Raw genomic sequence first — 20,194 nt, forward strand, 5'->3', positions numbered from 1 at the left:
AGTAGTTATTAACCCTACAAGTCACGACTTTCAATTAACAACAATTATACAAAGATTACTTGATTGATTGGTGTGATCTGCTTAACTAGTGTACTGTATATGTTTGAAATCATCCATCAACAAACCATTTGATCGAAACAAAAAATCCCTCGAGCAAATTGAAGCCACTCTAATAGTCGACTTACCTACAAATTTTATGTTCTAAACGTATACGCTTGTATATGCTTATGATATCTCCTATTCAATTTAATAAACATATTAAACTTTTCACTACGATATATATCATAATTATATTACACTAGTTTTCTGTTCTATGACACTTCAAAATATTATAAGTGTATAGCCATTATTTTCCAAAAAATGACGATTTATTTGCAAAAAACACTACATACATAATTTCCCTTCTACCATTTTAGATTTTAAGTACTAGTTTTACTAGATTCTGTATTTTTTGTTTGTCTATGGGTCTTTTAATTTCCACTTGCTGGTGGTAAGTATTGAAGGAAAGTTACTAATTGAGAATCTGAGATAATACAATTGTGCAATGAAGAACTCAAAAGTATTTTTACGATTTTTTTGTTTTCATCGGTTGAATATTGAAATAGAATATTTACAAATTACAATCAAGGGAGAAAGCAACTTTGAACCATAAGAGAAACAAATGACATTTCCAATCCTACACCTAGGACAGATTTTAACAATGACAAATGAGGAACCATCGCAGCATTGCTTCAAGTTATGAAGACGGGCGGCGACACAAATGACGAGAACTCGTAGACAACCATTGGCCTTCTCCGAAAATGATGAGTCTCCATCTCTGATTGCTTTTGTGCAAATTATCCCGGTTGAAAGAGCATCCAGATCCGCTCAAAGAACCGTTGGACAACCTATAATCGCCCAAATTCCAAACAACAAAAGACACACACTATCTAAGACTTGAACGCAACTAAATAAGGAGAAATTCTCCAGCCATAAGCTCCATCCACTGAGAATAACTAATTCAAACAGAGGAAGAGAAACAAACCCAAAAGCCCGATAAATAGAGAGCCAGAACAAAAAGATCTGGAAGCAAGTGAGGAGGTCGACAACTCGCGAGAAGATCAGAAAACCCAGAGAGCCGCTGAAACCCGTCGCCGAGCACCATCACCAACTGAAACAGAAAGCCGATGGAATTGGCCGGAAAACAGACAAACCCCTTAGCCATGACCGGATCCGCCTTAAGAAGGAACATCAGAGCCAGATCTGAACCATCTCTTCCACAAAACAAAACCCTAATCTCGCAACGCCCACCTCGCTTGCCACCGCTAATCTCACCGGCTTTCGACTAAACTGCAATAAACCTAAATTAAAGCTACCAGGGTTCCTCTCACAGCGCCGTGGAGGCCGCCAGAGAGGAAGAAAGCCAACGAAAAAGCCTCTGAGTTTCTCTTCTTTTTTTTTTCCTGCCGAAGGAAAAGTTTTTTTTTATTGAATGTTTCTTTTTTGAAGAAGAAGAGAAGTATTTTTACGATCAAAATCCTCTTTCAAAAAAAAAAAAAACAATGGTGACGACGACATTGACAAGTCGATCGATATTCCATTTAGATCACATGAACTAGGCCTGGGCATTCGGGTCCGCGGGTCGGGTTCGAGTAAAACCCGATCGGGTTCGGATATGTCGGGTATAGTAATATAGGACCCAATAGGGTAAACTCGAAACATCGGTTCGGTTTCGGTTCGGGTATGGTCGGGTTCGGGTCGGTTCGGGTATCAGATTTGAGAACCGGTAAAAACCCGAAAATATCGGTTCTTGCTTGTTTCGGGTCGGGTTCGGGTATTTTCTACCCGTTTACACTGTGGAATACATTTTTTACACCATCGGGTATCGGGTTTAGGGTTTAGGGTTCTAGAATCGAGCAAAGAGAAGAAGCTAAATAGTCAAAAGGTTAATCGGGTTAGAGACTAAACCTAAGGGCATTTAAGCGGATCGGGTTTTCGGTTTACACCATCGGGTATCGGGTAAAACCCGAACCCGACCCGATACCTACGGGTAAGCAATTATAGAACCCAACAGTGTAAAACTCACATACCCGTACCCGCCCCGAACCGGTTTTTTCGGGTCGGGTCCGGTTCGGGTACTCGGGTACGGGTTTTTTGCCCAGGCCTAACATGAACATTGTTTCGTTAGAAATGCTCATTCGCCTCTTCTAAAGTAAACCGATTTGATAGGCCACCATGTTTTGCTTCTTCCTGATTTGATTTGATACATTATTTTTTACTATTTAAACAATCATTTTAGATTCTGTATTATTCCTAAGTAATATTAAATTTTAGTATACAATTTATAATAAAAATAAAGAATATATAGGTTTTGATATCCATACTTTGATTAAAAGAATTAAAGAGAAGTTCAGATCAATCCATATAGCTTTTGTCTGTCCTAGCCTATAGCAAAAAATATTCTTATACGTGATTAAACAACCGTTTTTTTAAATCGTCAAATTAAATCAAATCTTTTTCCATGACAATGAGACTTGGATATAGTTTACATTAGATTCTGATTGGCCCTTTTGATATAACTAGATAAATCGGCTTCTTGATTAAACTGTCTCTTATTTTGGTTTAATACGATTTTTATGGTTATTAAAACTTTTAGAAAATGATATTTAACAAAAGAAAAAACTTTAAGAAAATGGTTTAAATCTAAATACATTATACATAGTGTCTTAGAAAGATATTTATGAGAAAATAGGGATTTATATATCTGGTATTTTCGTCTTATAGTGGATAGAAAACTACAAATGGAATCCACCATTTAACCAAAAAAACAAAAAAATGGAATCCCCTGATCATATCTCTTTTTTTTTTTTTTTTTTTTTTAACTTAAAAGAATCCTAGACCTATGGAGAGGCCCAGACTAATCCTTTGGGGGAGGTACAGCCCACAGATAGACTCTCTCTCCGGGTATGCAAATGGGCCGAAAGCAAGAGTCCATATCCATGTGGCCAAGTGGAGATCTAACGATTGCGCGCTTGCGGGGAATCGATCCCTGACCTAGACCAACATGGCAACTCCTCCACAAGTGGCAACCACTAGACCAAGAACATTTGGTTATCATATCTCTTTCTTACGGAGAGAATTAGTCCAATCCTTCTTCACTGAATTTACCACCTGCTTCTCGTAGAATATAGAAAACTACCCTCAAGTCTTTTTCTATATATATATCTAATCTAATAAGACTATGAGTTGACAAAAGAGAAACAAAACCTGCTTTTGTTGGTCATTAAATATTCCGTCTAGATGATGGTGGATTTGAGTTAGTGCTCTCATTGTCATATTCCTTGTCTCCCATCAAATAAAGTTCACTATATGCACTATGCAGATTGTACAACACTATACACTAAAGTCACAATTTCAGATTTTATTGATTGACAATTTCGTTTTTATATTCTTAGATTTTTCTTTTTTGTTTTAATAACTCAAAAACTTGATTTGATGGGAAGACAAAAAAAAAAAAAAAAAATCCTCTCGAGGAATTTGGGCCATATGTAAAGAATATTCCCTTAACTTTGGGCCATAGGTTAAATTAAGAGGCCCATTGGTCCATCTCAAGAACCTTTCTCAACTCTTAAAAATCTGACCGGCGGAGATGGCTGGCTCTTGAGTTGGACCAGTCGGAGAATTAGGGTTTCAACGGGGACTCACTAGTCGTCGACTCTCCGATCCTTTCTTCTCCCCGCCCAAAATCCGTCGAAACTTCTCTTCTTTAGCTTTGATTTACCTTGTCTCAGCTCAATTCTCTCCCTTTTTCACGTTACTGCTTCGTTTAGGTTCGCATGTTCGCTTACTTGAGTTTTTCTCTATATCTCTGGTTTCAATTTCAGCTCAATTTTGTCTTTAATCGGTTGAAATTTCTTTTGGGTGGTATCGAATTTTGCTCATGAATGTTGTTTCTTGATGAATTGAAAAACGAAGCCCTCTTATTGCTATGCTTCACGTCGTTCAATTCAAAACTTGGTGTGATCTTTTGCAACACAATGATCAGGAATAGTTCGTCACTTAGAAACTCTAATTTCAGAAAAGAAGACAAATCTGGTATAGAGAATTAGTAAATTGAGCTGGAAAGTTTCTCTAGTCAAAATTTCAGTAAAACTGATAATAAGTTCTTGGTATTATTGAAGTTTCTAATGTCATGAAGTTTCTAATTTGGGGTAGATACTAGTTCTAGACTAGCAATGTTGATTTCTCTGATCTGAATCTGATCTTTCAGCATTTTCAGAGGTTCTCTATTAATGTTTCCGAAATTTGAAAAGCTTTTTTACGTACAGGTGTTGCTTCGTTTCAGTACTCTGGTGGTGGGAGAGATGAATCACGGCCAACAATCTGGCGAGGCAAAGCATGAAGATGATGCTGCTCTTACAGAGTTCCTTGCTTCTCTGATGGATTATACTCCTACTGTATACTTTCCCTTTGTACTATTTTCAACTTTTTTCTGGCTCTACAGTGATTGAAACTTGGATATTGATTAAGTTCTGGATTTGTTTTTCCTTTCAGATTCCTGATGATTTAGTGGAGCACTACTTGGCTAAGAGTGGATTTCAGTGCCCCGACGTACGATTGTAGGTATTTCCGACAGGTTATATTATATGTGATACTTACAATGAAAGAGCAGATAAGTTGCTATTATTTGGAATCATTGTTGGGTGTTAGAATGGTTTACCAGCAGTTAGATCAATATCTTGGTTTGTCATGTGTTAGTATATTTGGTTCAGCAATCTTGTAGTTGGGGTTTACTTCTGGGATATCATACTCTCCCATGTTGGATTTAGGTTTTGCCTTGTTTACATTCCTGTAAAATAGTATGATAACGAAGTCCATGTTGGACTAGCACTGAAAAAGGTTGGCAATTTGAATGTAAACTTCAGTGTTCAGATTGAATGCGTAGAATAATGAGGGAATTCTTCTCTTTCTTTCGAATTGAGTGCTTAACATTGGTGTTTTTAGTTGTTGAGTTTTGTACTCCTGTCATAATCTTTTCCTGTATTATTGCCAATATGTTCTGATATTTTGTTTACTTGTTTGACAGGATAAGGCTGGTTGCTGTGGCTACACAAAAGTTTGTTGCAGATGTTGCCAGTGACGCCCTTCAGTAAGTTTTCATTCTCTTCACCACAAATTATCATACCCTTTTTCATATTTGACTTGTAATTGACAAAGAGAAGACGCTGCCCATTCTGAGTAGATGAGATGGAAAGATGTGTAAGCTAGATTTTCAGAAGCTTAAAGCATTGATATAAGCTCCTGAATAATACAAATTGTGAATTATACACAGGCATTGCAAGGCTAGACCAGCACCAGTTGTGAAAGACAAAAAACAGCAAAAGGTAACAATCTGGCTCACTTTTTTTTTTCTTTTTCTTCCTGTACAACAAATATGAATTGTCTTTATGTTTTTGATTATATCATGAATATGAATGTTTTCTTAACAGGATAAGCGTTTGATATTGACTATGGAAGATCTTTCAAAAGCTTTGCGTGAGGTAAATGCTTTTTCCTCTAAGTTCATGCTTCTGGTGGTGTTGACCCACAGACCTCCAAAGTATGAGAAGACAATGTTGATGCCTCTTGTTTTTTTTACTTAAGCTGCAAATGAAGCATTGACCATTACTCTAAATACACATGGCATGAAACTAATTCAGTATCACAGAATCAACATAAAATGCTTAGAAACATGTCTTAGAGTTAGTCATTCTAATATTGTGCATTGCAGTAGTGTAGGTAGATAGGGTTTTACCATCTCGTCTTAATTAGTAGTGGAAAGCTAACTCATATGAGTAAAACTCGGTTTGGCAGTATGGTGTGAACGTGAAGCATCCAGAATATTTTGCTGATAGCCCTTCGACTGGAATGGATCCTGCGACAAGGGACGAATAGAAACCAGGAATTCTTCATCATCATCTTTGCCTAGTAAGGACGGCCATGTGTGTCAGATCCCTGATTCTCTGTTGTGTTTCATTTAAAAACAAAACACACTTGTCTTGCTAGTCATCAATTACTTACTACATTACATGTATATTCCTTTATTGTTTGTTCTCGGGTGGTTCTACATCACTTATCCACCATTCTTGCAAGTCTCCAAGTCGTGATAATAAGATATAAGTATCCATCCTTGTGATTAACTGAATACTGTAGGATTGAACAACCACAAAAAGCGTTTTGCAGAAAAGCCAGAGCATAGTCAAAAGTATATTTCCATATAGCAATCATGAACCCTAGTACTTCTGATCTAACTTGAAATATTGCCACACTCTGTTGTATCTTTTTAACCGTTAGATTATCCCCCTTTGTAACCGCGGGATCTCAATAACAAAAGTGATTTTTGGAATCTAGCAATTGAAAAAAGCTGTTCCTGTTTTTTTTTTACTTTATCATATGAACGGAATATTCTTCACCTCAACCTTTCGTCAGCTTTTACAAAGCCTACTCCATATTAAAAAGACAACAACACATTGGTATTGTCTTCATCCCAAAGAAAGTTGAAGATTCAGATTCTTGAGTTTTGTTTTCCTGAATTGTAAGAAATGGTGAATCATCCACTTCAGTCTCCGGCCAATCCACATTTCTTCCAGCCACTTCTTCCCGGTTCCGAGACTCACCTCGTACGCACACTCTCTCTCTCTCTCTCGCTCTGTTTCCGTCTATCTTTCAGAGTAGGTTTTGTTTTAAATGTTGTCTCTTGTTGGTTGCAGTCAATACCTGTTACATTCTTCTCAAAGCACATTGAAGGGAAAAACGAGCAGAAAACGGCGAGACTTATATCGGACGCTTCTGATAGAATTTGGCAAGTGAAAATGGATGGCCGGAGACTCACTGAAGGCTGGAAAGAGTTTGCAACAGCACATAATCTTCAAATCGGCGACATCATTATTTTCAAACACCAAGGGGACATGTTGTTTAGTGTGACACCTTTCGGTCCTAGTTGCTGTGAAATTCAGTACGTACAATGTCTCATCAAAAAGGAGGACGACAATGTCCATGACGATGAAGACGACATGGAGAATCAGCACAACTCTAGTAAGTTTGAGTTTTTTGTTCTTATTGATTGCTTGAATCCAAGACCACCGAGATGATTATATCTGTGGGAATCTTTATGATATAAAAACGAAACTGTTTCTATGATCCAGGAAAGGGTTTAAGGCAGAAGAATCTGAAACCCAAAACAGAGCTAAAATTATCTTTATCATACGATTACTGTTTTGTAGCAAACGTCACTGCTTCAAACCTAAAATTTGACACAATGGTGAGTACTTTCTTACTTCACTCTTCTTATCACATATAAAAATCATGTTCATGATGTATATATAACATACTTGTTGATATGTGTTGCAGAATCTTCCAAAGAAAGCTTCTAGCTCCAAAGCTTTGAACAAGAGATGTCACAAGATAATTTTAGTGAACAAAGAGGGAAACTCTTGGACATTGAATTTGAGATTTAGAGAATCAGAAGGAAGTTATTACATTAGAGGAGGCTGGAAAAGATTCTGTTCTGAAAACAGACAAAAAGAAGGAGATTTAATCACGTTTAATCTAGTTGGAGACGGGAGATCTACTCCAATGCTCTGTATCTGTCCAGAAGAAGCATGTTCGGAGCTAATGGGCATAGCGAGAGGGAAGAAAAAGACGAAGAAGCGTCGTATGTGGGTAGCTTCATCATCTTCAAGACAAAACAGCTTCGTCACACTCAGTCTCACAGCTTACAATATCAAATACTCCAAAATTGTAAGCTCGTGTGGTCTTGGATGGTTTCTGATTATGTTTTCTTGTTCTTCTACGATTTTAACAAATCTTTGTGTATTTTGGTTTTGAAATCTTGTGCAGAATCTTCCGGTAGAATTCACAAAGATCAATGGCATTACCAGAAAGCACGAGAAGATCATTCTGATGGATAAACATGGTGTGAAGCGGTTAACGAGGTTGGTGCACGATGGACCAAACTATGGAAGAAGAGGATTGGGAAAAGGATGGAAACTTTTCTGTGAAGCTAATGATGTACTGAAGATAGGCGAGCCTTTTAAGTTGAAGCTGACTTGGGAAAATAATACTCCTCTCCTTAGGTTTTGCTCTAAGGTCAAGGAGGAACCAATCTATGTCTGAATATTATTATTAGATCAAGTCTTGTTGTTTTATTTATTGTCTTTGGAAGAACAGAGTAATTAACTAAAATCTCTAAATTTGATTTTTAATGTTTAGATGGATTGCTGAGTCATTGAGTCATATGAGACGAGGTTAACGAAGTCACTAATAAAAGTTATCGAAACTTTTCTGTTCTGAAATATATTGTAGCCTATTCATGATGAAAAATTAACGGTATCTATCTGACAAAGCTGAAACATTTTGGTAGCTGAGGTGAGGTTAGGGTTTGTTTCTTTTGAGGTGTTTTTGGATAAATAGAAAATCCACCAGTTTTCTATAAGACAAAAAAAAGTAGAACTATTTGTTAAATATTCTTCTCAAGAGATAAGCTTCATCGACTATACTTGAGAATGGCGGATCCAGTTCTTAAATCTCCGACAAACCCACATTTCTTGCAGCCTCTACTTCCCGGATTCCACTCCCACCTCGTAATCTGTCTCTGTCCCTCTTCTAAAAGTAAAGTGTAGGTTATTATTGTAAGAGATGGTTTTGTTTTAAAAAATATTTTCATGTTGTTGCAAAAAATTTCTGTAACCTTCTTCCTGAAGCACCTCCAAGGACGAAACGACCTCAAGACTGTGAAATTGAGAGCTGACGCTTCTGATACAGTTTGGGAAGTGAAAATTGAAGATGGCCGGAGACTCACCCGAGGATGGAAAGAGTTTGTCACAGCTCAGGATTTTTTTATTGGTGATGTCATTGTTTTCAGACATGAAGGAGATTTGGTGTTTCATGTCACTGCATTGGGACCTAGTTTCTGTGAGATTGAATATACATAATATCACAATATTGATGATGATCATCATGCAAACATTTGTAAATTTTCTGTCTCTTTTTGATAAATGTACTAAAAAATCTCTCTGTGGAATTTTTCGCTTAGTGGATAACGAAACTTCTCGTTTTGACTTCATTGCTGCTGGCTCTGTCTATTCATATTAGTAGTAGTATTCTCGCCACAACTTAATTTGTGATTGTTTGTTCTATTGGTAAGAAATTATCTCCTCAGAGAGAGATTGAGAACAAGAGTAAACTACGATTCTCTGAAAGAATTTTTTGCCTATGGTTTTATCTTTTATGAATGAGACGAAGTCTCCTCCTTCGCAACAGTTGACTTTAATTGTTGGCAAAATTACAAGTTGGAGCCTAGATTATTATATACTTTGGAGTTTAATACATTCAACAAGTTCATAATTAACAATATCACGTCTTCTCCAATTCCCAAAGCCTCTCATGCTACAACAAAAAGCATACCATATAGACCACCAAGTTTCGTTCTTTTCCGGCAAGTGCTAACAAGAAGAAAGAAAAAAAAATGAAGAGACAAAACAACCTCGTTCTCAGCTTGCTCTTCTTTGTCATCGTCTTCCTGATGCAAGTCGGAGAAGCACAAAAGAGGGCAACCGATGTAAATGTGGGAATCGTGAACGATGTCGGAATGGCATACTCCAACATGACTTTGCTCTGTATCAACATGTCTCTCTCTGATTTCTACTCTTCTCATACAGAAACCCAGACAAGGCTTGTAACCACCATTGTGACTCCAAAAATGATGTTGTTATCGCAGCAGCAGCGGGTACACGTATTCCCATTTCTCTGAATTGCATGCATTGAGCTATTTATATGTGTCATCGACCACCAGTTTATATGCACACTTCTTTTCTACGTTAATGCTTTCTCATCCAATGTTTTTTTTGGCATAACAAAACATTCCTTGGCATTGACTTTGTCACAGCTCTTGATCTGATAACGAACAAGGAAGTGAAAGCGATTCTAGGGCCATGGACTTCGATGCAGGCTCAATTCATGATTGAGATGGGACAAAAATCTCAGGTGCCGATTGTTACATATTCTGCAACAAGTCCGTCCCTTGCTTCCATCCGTAGTCAATACTTCTTTCGGGCTACGTATGATGATTCATCTCAAGTGCACGCCATCAAAGAAATCATCAAACTTTTTGGGTGGAGAGAGGTTGCACCTGTATACGTTGACGACACATTTGGCGAAGGTATAATGCCTCGTCTTACAGATGCGTTACAAGAGATTAACGTCCGTATACCTTATAGGACCGTGATCTCTCCCAATGCCACGGATGATGAAATCTCTGTGGAACTTTTCCGGATGATGACTCTACCCACTAGAGTATTTGTTGTCCACACTGTTGAATTGCTTGCCTCAAGATTTTTTGCGAAAGCAACGGAAATTGGTTTGATGAAACAAGGATATGTCTGGATCCTCACCAACGCAATTACCGATGTTCTAAATATCATGAACGAGACGGAAATTGAAACAATGCAAGGGGTATTGGGTGTAAAGACTTATGTCCCAAGATCCAAAGAGCTTGATAACTTTAGATCTCGATGGACGAAGAGATCCCAATTTCTGACCTGAACGTATATGGATTGTGGGCATATGATGCCACCACTGCACTGGCATTGGCCATGGAAGAAGCTGGGACATCAAATTTGACCTTTTTCAAGACGGATGCCATGAGGAACGTGTCTGAACTTCAAGGACTAGGTTTATCTCAATATGGTCCAAAACTTCTCCAGACACTCTCTCGAGTTCGGTTCCAAGGTCTTGCTGGTGATTTCCAATTTATCAATGGAGAACTACAGCCATCAGTCTTTGAGATTGTTAATGTGAATGGGCAAGGAGGAAGGACCATAGGATTCTGGATGAAAGAGTATGGTCTATTGAAGAACGTGGACCAAAAACCAGATACCGAGACCACTTTCTCTTCTTGGCAAGATCGACTCAGACCAATTATATGGCCTGGAGACACTACTTCCGTACCCAAAGGATGGGAGATCCCGACAAATGGGAAAAGGCTGCGGATAGAAGTCCCAGTTAAGAACAGTTTTCAACAATTTGTAAAGGCTACAAGGGATCCTATCACCAATTCAACAATTTTCAGTGGATTCTGCATTGACTACTTTGAGGCTGTAATTAAAGCGATGCCCTATGATGTTTCCTATGACTTCATTCCTTTCCAAGATGGTGATTATGATACCTTAGTCTACCAAGTGTATCTTGGGGTGAGAGACACTGACCATTTATTCTTCTTTATATGCTTAATCTTTACTGAGCTTGATTGTTGAAACCACGTCCATGTTCTTTATGTTTGGAGCAGAAATATGATGCTGTGGTGGCAGATACAACAATATCGGCAAATAGGTCAATGTATGTTGATTTCTCATTGCCATACACACCATCAGGCGTAGGTCTGGTCGTCCCTGTTAAAGACAGTGTTAGAAGAAGCAGTACCATCTTTTTGATGCCTTTGACTTTGGCACTTTGGCTAATCAGCCTTTTGTCCTTTTTCATTATTGGCCTTGTCGTATGGGTTGTTGAACATAGGGTAAACCCAGACTTTGGTGGGCCTGGCCAGTATCAAATCAGCACTATCTTCTGGTTTGCTTTCTCCATTATGGTCTTTGCGCCGAGTATGCTCCCTCTGTCCATTACACTGCAATTGCCAATGCTCATTTTTCACATACTTTAGTGCTGCACCTATTTCCAAAAATCATCTTGCTTACACCTTAATGTATCTACAGGAGAAAGAGTGCTTAGCTTCTGGGCAAGGCTCGTGGTTATCATTTGGTACTTCTTAGTACTTGTGTTGACTTCGAGTTACACTGCTAGTTTGGCATCGCTTCTTACATCACAGCAGCTTCATCCAACGGTAACCAACATAAATAGCTTGCTGGCAAAAGGAGAATCTGTGGGATATCAAAGAAGTTCCTTCATTTTGGAAAGACTCAGAGACTCAGGTTTCTCAGAGACTAGTCTTGTATCCTATGGGTCACCAGAAAACTGTGATGCGCTACTGAGCAAAGGACCAGCAGAGGGTGGTATTTCTGCGGCTTTCATGGAAGTACCTTACGTGAGAACTTTTCTTGGACAATACTGTAACAAGTATAAACTGGTTCAAACACCGTTCAAGGTCGATGGATTAGGCTTCGTAAGTCCATCACTATGCATAGAACTCTCTCTTGCATTCATCTTGCATCAAATGCTAAGACCATAAGTTTGTTCTGCAGGTCTTTCCCATTGGATCCCCTCTAGTGGCTGATATTTCAAGGGCCATTCTGAAAGTGGAAGAGTCAAACAAGGCAAACGAACTCGAGAATGCATGGTTCAAGCCAATAGATGAAAGTTGCCCAGATCCGCTCACTAACCCTGATCCAAACCCCTCAGTATCCTTCCGCCAACTTGGCTTTGATAGTTTTTGGGTTTTATTTCTTGCTGCCGCCATAGTTTGCGCTATAGCATTGGGTATATCTGTGTGTCAATTCTTGAAGGAGAACCCAGATCAAAGAAACATGCGAGTATTGTGGGAAAAGTTCAAAACGCCAGATCAAAAGTCATACATAAAAGAGGTGACGAAATGTCAATGCTCCTCAGGTCAAGGCATGCCAAAGAATGACCAAGAAGGAGCAAACCCAGAACACCATGACAATCAAAGTTAGCACTGCACATCTTTTGTTTTCCTTTCCTTATTTCCTATGAGATTCATTACATCTTTGAAAATCCCAAACAAAAGAGACACTTCCTAGGATCCTGATGATCATTGTTCATTGTGATATATAAAGTTTAAGAATCTGCTCCCCTTGTGACCTAAAGCACCGATTGTCTATAGCAAAAATTATGCATTCGAAGAAGCAAAGAGCATTTTATTGAATTCCCGAAACTACCAAGTCAAAGATTCAGCTCAGAATGAACCCAGAATCTACACCTAACAAACTCACCCAAGCATGCCAATAGCAATAAGAAGAACAACAATCCAGAAGGGGTAATTGAAAGCAAAATTTTCTGTGGATCCAAGTTCGTCTAGCGCCGGAAAAGCTTACTGGAGCTGGGAACCGGATGGCAACGATGGCCCGTTCGTCTTCTTCTTGCCGCCGAGACCTCAATCAAATCTTGCGCAGATTCTTCCGTTCCATGTTTGGATTGGGATTAATTTCAGCTAATATAATTAATTCGCCGTAGAGAGACAACACAAAACGTAACACACCAATTATTTAGTTTAGCATAAAGTACTTCTATTTCCAACTATTATTACACAGCCTTAGTTGGAAGTTGGCACCAACATTTTTTACATTGTTCAGCAGAATTATTACATTTTGTTGATATTAAACAAGAAACACACTCTTGGCTGAAAAACAAATCTTTATTACAAACAAGTAAAAAACCATTCAAGAAAAACATTTATAGTTCATAATTTCCTCTTACGAATATTGCTTCTTTTTTCTTTTTCCTCTCTACTTGTGGATTTCGATAACATAATATGTATAAGCAAGAGCACTGATTTCACATTTAAGAAACCCCGAAGCAGAGGCTAAAGCTTCAAACTGAGAAAAAGACCTCTCTTTACCACCCGAACATTGTGTCAACACCAACATGTCCATACCAAAGACGATGTTAGAGAAAAGGTCGTCACTCTTTGGTTCTGATGGTGTAACCATATCAACTATTATCACTTTTCCCTTTTCCGGAAGACTCTTCCAACAGTTTTTTAGAATCTTTACACAATCTTCGTCGTTCCAGTCATGTAATATCCACTACCAACAATTTGTCCATCTTAGTTTCTAAACAATAGCTTAATCATAAATTATATAACTTTTTCATTCTAATGTAGTATATATTACTTACTTTCATGAAGATTGCATCTCCTTTTGGAACTTCTATAAACATATCTCCCGATACATGCTCCACTCCTATAACCGATTTTGGTAAGATATATTAAAAAAAATATTATTCAAGATAGTTGTCGAAAAGCACACTCCAATAAGAACTTGTCAAATTTATCAACTAGTACTGTTTGTACCTGAATAAAATGGAGCATTAGCTAATACCGTGGCTAGATCGAAATTGATACCCTTAATTTGAGGATACTTGGAAGTGACAAGATTTAGAATGGTGCCAAGTCCTCCCCCAATATCAACTAAAGTATTTACATCTTTGAATCCTTTGTAAACTTCGAAAATCTTCTTCATGATCATGGTAGAAGATTCTGACATTGCCTGGTTTAACATACCAGCGAATTGTTCGTCCAACCCAATGTATTCGAAGAGTCTCATGTCATGGGCAGAGCTGAATGCATCTTTTTCTTCTTGTAATATCACATCCTTCAGATGTGTCCTGTAACAAATCTTCAATTGTTTTCATTGATATTTGAAAGTACGTATAGAGTACTTTTATCGCATACTACTATACTAGTTTAATAATTAAGAAGGTTATAATTAGCCGGTTTGATATAATTGAGGATCAACTACTAATTTGGCTGATTTGCAAATAATTAGGTACGTACCAAGTTTTGAAAAAGACTTGGCTTTGGAGCAACATGAATAGGGACGTGAGAGAACCTGACTTGACACCACGGTTTAAGAAAAACTTGCAAACCGGTTCGGCTGCATATACCCTTTGGGTCTTTCCGGTTAGATCGTTTTCTCCGGTTTCAACTATACGACATTTCAAGATCGAGTGGCTGACGAGTAACCGTAACATACGGTCTAGCAAAATTGGCGCCTCTGGGTTGGTGGGTTTGGTAGGGAGACCAAAAGCTATCTCCGAAGACGAGAGCCATACGCCGTCGTCAACGGCAACAATCGTGTCGAGGACGCCAAGCTCCAAGGCAGCTTTGAAAACCATGGGAAAAGCCAATGAGTTCGTGATCCCCCAACGCTTGCATTTGCAAGCTCATCATTTTTTCGTCAATTTTTTCTTGTTCTTTAGTTGGACCCGGTTTAGGGTAAGTGGTTAAGTACTCTTGATGATGGTTTGTCATTGTTGTCGTTGGTTAGAAAATAGAAAAAGATGGATAACAAAGGTAGAGATGGAAAGAAAGGATGGTTTCAACAGTTAAACTCCTTGTTCTAAAAATCCCCGCCTAGACCCGATTACTCCCCGCTTAATCGCTAGACCCACCCTATCCGCCTCGATTAATGACTAATCCCTTAAAGAAATCAGTCACCCGATTACTTTCCGCCTAATCCGATTACTTCCCGCCTAATCCGATTATTCTCCGCCTAATCTTACATACCCCGATTATTTTTAGATTGCTAGTATAAAAAAACTTTTTATTTTTGTTATTCAATCATTTGAATTGAGAGTTTGTAATGTTTTACAATAATTTATGTTCAAATTTTAATAAAAATCATAAATTTGTAATAAAAATCATAAAAATTTGTCTCAAAAATACATTTTTATGTGTTTACTGCAATTTTGAAAATAATATTGGATTAATATGTTTTAAAAATATTAAAATAACCCTAAAACTAATCCCCGATTAATCCCCGATTTTAGTCCGATTTTCCGATTAATCGCTAGGCCCATGCCGAGCGCCCGACTAGCGCCTAGCGATTTTTCAAACAAGGGTTAAACTTAGTGCCATTTTATAGGGAGAAATCTCAAACTAAGTGTACCGGCTTTTGATTTGGACATTTGGTGACCCATGACTACGATTGTTGCCTAAATTTTATATTCATGTGGATTAACGAAAGCATTGTCTATATCAGTCTAAAAATTCACCTTATGTCTCAATTTTTTATTCTGAAAATTTTCTAAATCTTGCTTGCATCGATTAATATAAAAAAAAAATATGTCAAAACTCAAATTTATCGACGTAATATTATAACCTTGCCAATTTTTTTTTTTTTTTTTTTTTTTTTTTTTTTTTTATAACCAACAAAAATAATAAGGCCAGGAATAATGTAATTCATGAAGACTTGACAAGGGATACAATGTGAACCATCACGTGATAATCTACGAAGACGACGTACGTGGTTGGTTCCAATTTCCAAATGGAGGCTATCAATAGGAAACCTAATTGCATAAACCTGTTAATGGCAGGTTCTTAAGAAAATCTTAAGCTGGATCTTAGCAATAAATGATTAAAATTAAATCTCAATGAAGCCATTATTGCTAAGAGAGTTTCTTAGCTAAGCAACAAAAACATAGTTAAAATCCATATTTTACAAATATATTACTTAAATATTTCTAAGATTTATTTCTAAGACACTATGGATAATCATGTTCTTAGGGACTAAGTTTCTTGGTTAGTTTGAGTGATGTTAGGCAAACGAAAAGTGAAACTAGAGATAATACTTAAATTAATTGAGGCTTTAGACTTCGATTATATACTGTATGTTTACATTTAGATTCGGAATAATAACCACATTTGGAGAAGTGCAAAAATACACTGTCGCTTTCACGCTTTGGCAAGTTCCTTCCGCTGGCTCTATACGTTTTGGATTTAGAACGGTAATGTGTACGCATTTTTTTTTATATTTAGTCAACGTTACTGTGTATGCACATGAATCCACAATCTTTTTTACATTTAGTTTTGTTAATTATAAACGCAAAACGCTAAAAAATGTATAAACAGCCGTTTGTATCTGTATTAGTGTGTATTTTTAAAAATATATTACGAGTAGTTGAAATGTTACATATTCCAAAAATATAAATGCACAAATTGCATTTGAAACAATTTGACTACTATATGGTCTACGTAGTGTACCTAATCTCGTGGATAGGTACAAGTCAACATTCATTGTAAATCTGGCGAGGAACTGGATGGACCACACGTAGAACTAACGATGGATACATGCACAAGTTGCAACGTAGAAGTTTGGGGATAAATTTTTTTATAGTGGGAGATATCACAAAGGGGGTGGTGGCGCAGTTGGCTAGCGCGTAGGTCTCATAGCTATAGAGTGATCCTGAGGTCGAGAGTTCGAGCCTCTCTCACCCCATTTCTTTTTTTCATTTCTCTCTTTAAAAATAGCCGAAAATAAATTTACTTAACGTCGCATCTTTTTGCTTATCAGATTTTACGATTTAGAAAGTATAAACACTGATTATAATTGAATCTAGTGTTCTGTGGTTTTTTATTTCGAGTTTAAAATGTATCTTTAATTTAGAATATTTTGAAACTTGAAAGAAATTTAAGTCTTTCCCAATTCATTTATTGTGAAGCAGAAAAAGTGGAGTAAAAGAAGAGGAAACGGAGAGGTCTGAATTCTGAAGAGACAACAATCTCTCTTTGTTTTTTTTTTCCTGTTACTAATATATAGCCGAGAAAAGTGTTTGGGTTTGTGGAAGTGATCGCTAATGGCAAATGCATCACCGTTGTCTCGAACAAACCCACACTTCTTCCAGCCTCTGCTTCCAGGTTTCGATAGTCACCTTGTACGTTATCTCTCTGTCTATGTCTCTCTCTCAATCTATATATGAGGATATAGTCTCAATGCTCTGTTTATTTGTTGCAGAACATTCCTGTGAAGTTCTTCTCCGATCACATCAAGGGAAAACACGAGGGAAAGACTGTAAATTTGAGATCAGATGCGTCAGAAAGAACATGGAAAGTGAAGATGGAGGGTAATAGACTCACTAAAGGTTGGAAAGAGTTCGTGAAGGCACATGATCTTCGAGTTAGTGACTTTGTCGTCTTTAGACATGAAGGAGAAATGTTGTTCAATGTCACTGCTTTAGGACCTAGTTGCTGTGAGATTCAATACGCACAGCCTCGCCGCCATGAAGAAGACGAAGAGAGTAACGAAACTGGTATGATTCAATGCGCATCTACATTTCTTGAGAGAGTCTTTCTATGCTTGAAACGTTTCATTTTCTGATTCAGAAATATCTTTAAGATCTGAGAAGGAAGTTGAGGAGAATGTGAAAACAGAATCTGATCAGTCTTCGCCTAATCTCAATTGTTTTAGCCGATCTGTGACAGCTTCAAACCTATCAAGAGATACAGTGGTTAGCAAGATTATCAGTTTCTTTGTTGTTTTAATGTTTCGCTTTTAGGAATTTAACCCCCCAATATACTTTGATGACTGATGCAGGGTTTCCCCATTAATTTCGCTAAGCAAAATGGTTTGAACAAAGAAAGGCAAGAGATATTTTTGATGAACGGAGAAGGAAAGACATGGGAATCAGAGTTAAAGAGATGGGGGGATTGTCGGCTTTCCATTGTTCGAGGTTGGACAAGTTTTTGCACTGCAAATAAACTAGAAGTTGGAGATTCTTGCACATTTAGACTGCTCCAAAAAACGGCGGAAACGCCTGTGTTTCAGCTCTGCAGCAGTACAAAGTCGGAGAGGAAAATCCAGTCCGCGGAAGGTTGCATCGATGACAAAACTGGAGGAAGCCGGTTTGTGAAGTTAACTCCTACACTAAACAGTCTTCACGTTGGTAAACAGGTGACTTTTCAAAACCACATTCTCGGTTTTAAGTGCATTGCTGTTTAATTCTGAATATGTTGCAGCATCTACCGGTAAGTTTCACGAGAGAGAACAGACTCATAAATCCGGGGAAGATAGTTCTGGTGGACAAAAACCGAGCTGAATGGTTGATGGAGCTTAAGGTTGACAAAAGTACTGGTTTGATGTATATTATTAGTGGCAATGGTTGGAAAAAGTTCTGCGCCGCCAATGAAATAAGCGCAGGGGAGTCTCTAATTTTAGAATTGATCCGAGGAGGTGTAACTCCTTTGCTTAAGTTCATCTCCAAGGTCAGTAAGAACATCAAATTGCTTGCATTCCACGTTTTAGGTTTTACTAAGTTGAAGTTAATCAAATAACGATTTGTATACAGTTGGATCAACCACCATTTGAAGCAGAGGCTCAGGCACACAAGAGAGCTAGAGTCCAAAAATTGAGCCAGGAGACTGAACCGAAGCTTGATATGAGAGAGAAGACAGCTGAAGATAGAGTACCCCCTCGAGCATCTAACAAGTCCAGTGGTAATCAAGAAAACTTGCAGCATACGCAACCTTGCTCTGTCTCAAATCAGTTGGCTAAGGTGAAACAAAGCGTTGTAGATGCTTTAACTAGTATCAGACGTTTTCGGGCAGAGCTCGACACAACGGAACAGAAGCTAGAAATTTCATTGCAGGAAATCAACAAGTTAGGTATGATTTGTATAGCAATCTTTACTTTTAATTTTGGGTCTACTCGGTTCTCTAAAAATTTTGGCACAGAGAGGACAGAAGATAATGGGAATAAAACAACAACTTCAAGTAAACCGGGGGCAACCCTAGCAAAAGATCCGCTAGCATCAGAGAAGCAAAGTACTCTTCCACTTCCAACAAAAGATGGTCTTCCAATAGATATTGTATATCTCTTTGTAGTTCAGTCTTTTTTCCTTGTTGACATTAATCTACCACTCTGAATTGCTGAGGTTGGTTTGTTGATCTTCTTCTCTAGAATCTCTCCTTCAACATTTACACAGCCGTGAGGAAGCTTCGTACAGCTCTTGCCAGAGAAGGCCCTGATGGTGTCATGGCATATCAGATATTCATGTTAGTCCGAAACGCCATTCCACTTCTCATCTTCCAAGTTATGTACTTAATCTGTTTGTGGTGGCAGGAATTCAACGCTTCAGCAGATAAGCAGGCAAATTCCGAGAACCAAAGAGGAACTCCTCCAAATCAATGGCCTTGTGCAGTAAGTAGTTTTTATGCTTTCGAAACTTCTAGTACTTTTAATCACCAAACCAATGACGAAAATCCAAGAGTATTTGATGATGGTTTGTATCTTTAAACTTTCTTCCAGGGCTAAAGTAAGTAAGTACGGTGATCGGTTGTTAGAAACAATAGAAACAACGGTGAACGAGTACTACGGAACCAAAAAGAAAGATCCCATAATCATTCATCAGTAACGGCAGTACCGATTCAGGGAAAAGGAGAAGAGACGATCAAGAACATTAGTCCAAACGTAGTAGCCGGGGATGATGATTTCGAAGTGAGCAACAAAACCGATGAGGTGCTTCGTGGTGAATATGGAGATGGAGTTGGCATGGTCATGGACTCAGGTCATGGAGAAGCTTGATTTTGATTTTTATTGTTAGGGCGGACTTAATATTTTTATTTTCATAAAATTCTAGAATCCAAAATTGTATTTTGTTATATCTATATATACATTTTTGGATGACTTTTAGCAAATAAATCCTGGAGTTGGAATGTATTTACCAGTGTTCAAGAAAGCGCTAGGCGTTAAGCGGGCGGTGACCCAATGCC

At 37.9% G+C, this 20,194-nt stretch overlaps 5 protein-coding genes, 1 long non-coding RNA gene, 1 other non-coding gene and 1 pseudogene across 10 annotated transcripts; 5 read left to right on the forward strand and 3 right to left on the reverse strand.

Moving 5' to 3' along the window:
• Nucleotides 1–545: 545 nt before the first annotated feature.
• Nucleotides 546–1,498, reverse strand: LOC110226980. Its single transcript, XR_002330866.1, has 2 exons — nt 1,025–1,498; nt 546–887 (listed from the first exon to the last, which is right to left on the reverse strand). It is a non-coding gene; the product is annotated as an uncharacterized LOC110226980 (long non-coding RNA).
• Nucleotides 1,499–3,587: 2,089 nt separating this feature from the next.
• LOC9305388 (transcription initiation factor TFIID subunit 10) lies at nt 3,588–6,158 on the forward strand. Of its 4 annotated transcripts, none has more exons than XM_021019519.1 (7): nt 3,588–3,809; nt 4,325–4,451; nt 4,534–4,598; nt 5,066–5,128; nt 5,312–5,363; nt 5,469–5,519; nt 5,833–6,158. In XM_021019519.1, exons 2-7 carry the CDS (start codon nt 4,344–4,346, stop codon nt 5,911–5,913), a joined length of 420 nt encoding a protein of 139 aa, XP_020875178.1. In that variant the 5' UTR covers nt 3,588–3,809; nt 4,325–4,343; the 3' UTR covers nt 5,914–6,158. The 4 variants fall into 4 exon arrangements, with proteins under 4 accessions (XP_020875178.1, XP_020875177.1, XP_002867282.1 ...); XM_021019518.1 differs by having other exon boundaries at nt 3,595–3,809; nt 4,308–4,451; XM_002867236.2 differs by having other exon boundaries at nt 3,599–3,809; nt 4,325–4,436.
• LOC110226143 lies at nt 6,088–6,504 on the reverse strand. Its single transcript, XM_021016798.1, is given in 5 exon segments — nt 6,088–6,135; nt 6,138–6,165; nt 6,251–6,297; nt 6,299–6,425; nt 6,488–6,504. Coding segments are annotated over 5 exon segments (267 nt in total).
• Nucleotides 6,424–8,228, forward strand: LOC9303355 (B3 domain-containing protein REM7). Its single transcript, XM_002867237.2, has 5 exons — nt 6,424–6,638; nt 6,729–7,053; nt 7,164–7,279; nt 7,369–7,758; nt 7,858–8,228. Exons 1-5 carry the CDS (start codon nt 6,561–6,563, stop codon nt 8,131–8,133), a joined length of 1,185 nt encoding a protein of 394 aa, XP_002867283.1. The 5' UTR covers nt 6,424–6,560; the 3' UTR covers nt 8,134–8,228.
• Nucleotides 8,229–9,219: 991 nt separating this feature from the next.
• On the forward strand, nt 9,220–12,694 carry LOC9303357 (glutamate receptor 2.1). The gene is given in 7 exon segments (XM_021016649.1): nt 9,220–9,704; nt 9,707–9,745; nt 9,905–10,540; nt 10,543–11,207; nt 11,303–11,615; nt 11,727–12,133; nt 12,213–12,694. Coding segments are annotated over 7 exon segments (2,709 nt in total). The 5' UTR covers nt 9,220–9,484; the 3' UTR covers nt 12,642–12,694.
• Nucleotides 12,695–12,824: 130 nt separating this feature from the next.
• On the reverse strand, nt 12,825–15,028 carry LOC9303358 (annotated as a pseudogene).
• A 1,577-nt stretch (nt 15,029–16,605) lies between these two features.
• Nucleotides 16,606–20,130, forward strand: LOC9305389 (B3 domain-containing protein REM8). The gene is made up of 10 exons (XM_021016642.1): nt 16,606–17,361; nt 17,442–17,736; nt 17,810–17,934; nt 18,021–18,377; nt 18,443–18,688; nt 18,772–19,087; nt 19,157–19,290; nt 19,383–19,477; nt 19,545–19,622; nt 19,731–20,130. Exons 1-10 carry the CDS (start codon nt 17,284–17,286, stop codon nt 19,834–19,836), a joined length of 1,830 nt encoding a protein of 609 aa, XP_020872301.1. The 5' UTR covers nt 16,606–17,283; the 3' UTR covers nt 19,837–20,130.
• TRNAM-CAU lies at nt 16,841–16,925 on the forward strand. Its single transcript is given in 2 exon segments — nt 16,841–16,878; nt 16,890–16,925. It is a non-coding gene; the product is annotated as a tRNA-Met (tRNA).
• Nucleotides 20,131–20,194: the final 64 nt, after the last annotated feature.

The sequence above is a fragment of the Arabidopsis lyrata genome, assembly GCF_000004255.2.
Source record: "Arabidopsis lyrata subsp. lyrata unplaced genomic scaffold ARALYscaffold_7, whole genome shotgun sequence".
In the NCBI taxonomy this organism is placed as follows: domain Eukaryota; kingdom Viridiplantae; phylum Streptophyta; class Magnoliopsida; order Brassicales; family Brassicaceae; genus Arabidopsis; species Arabidopsis lyrata.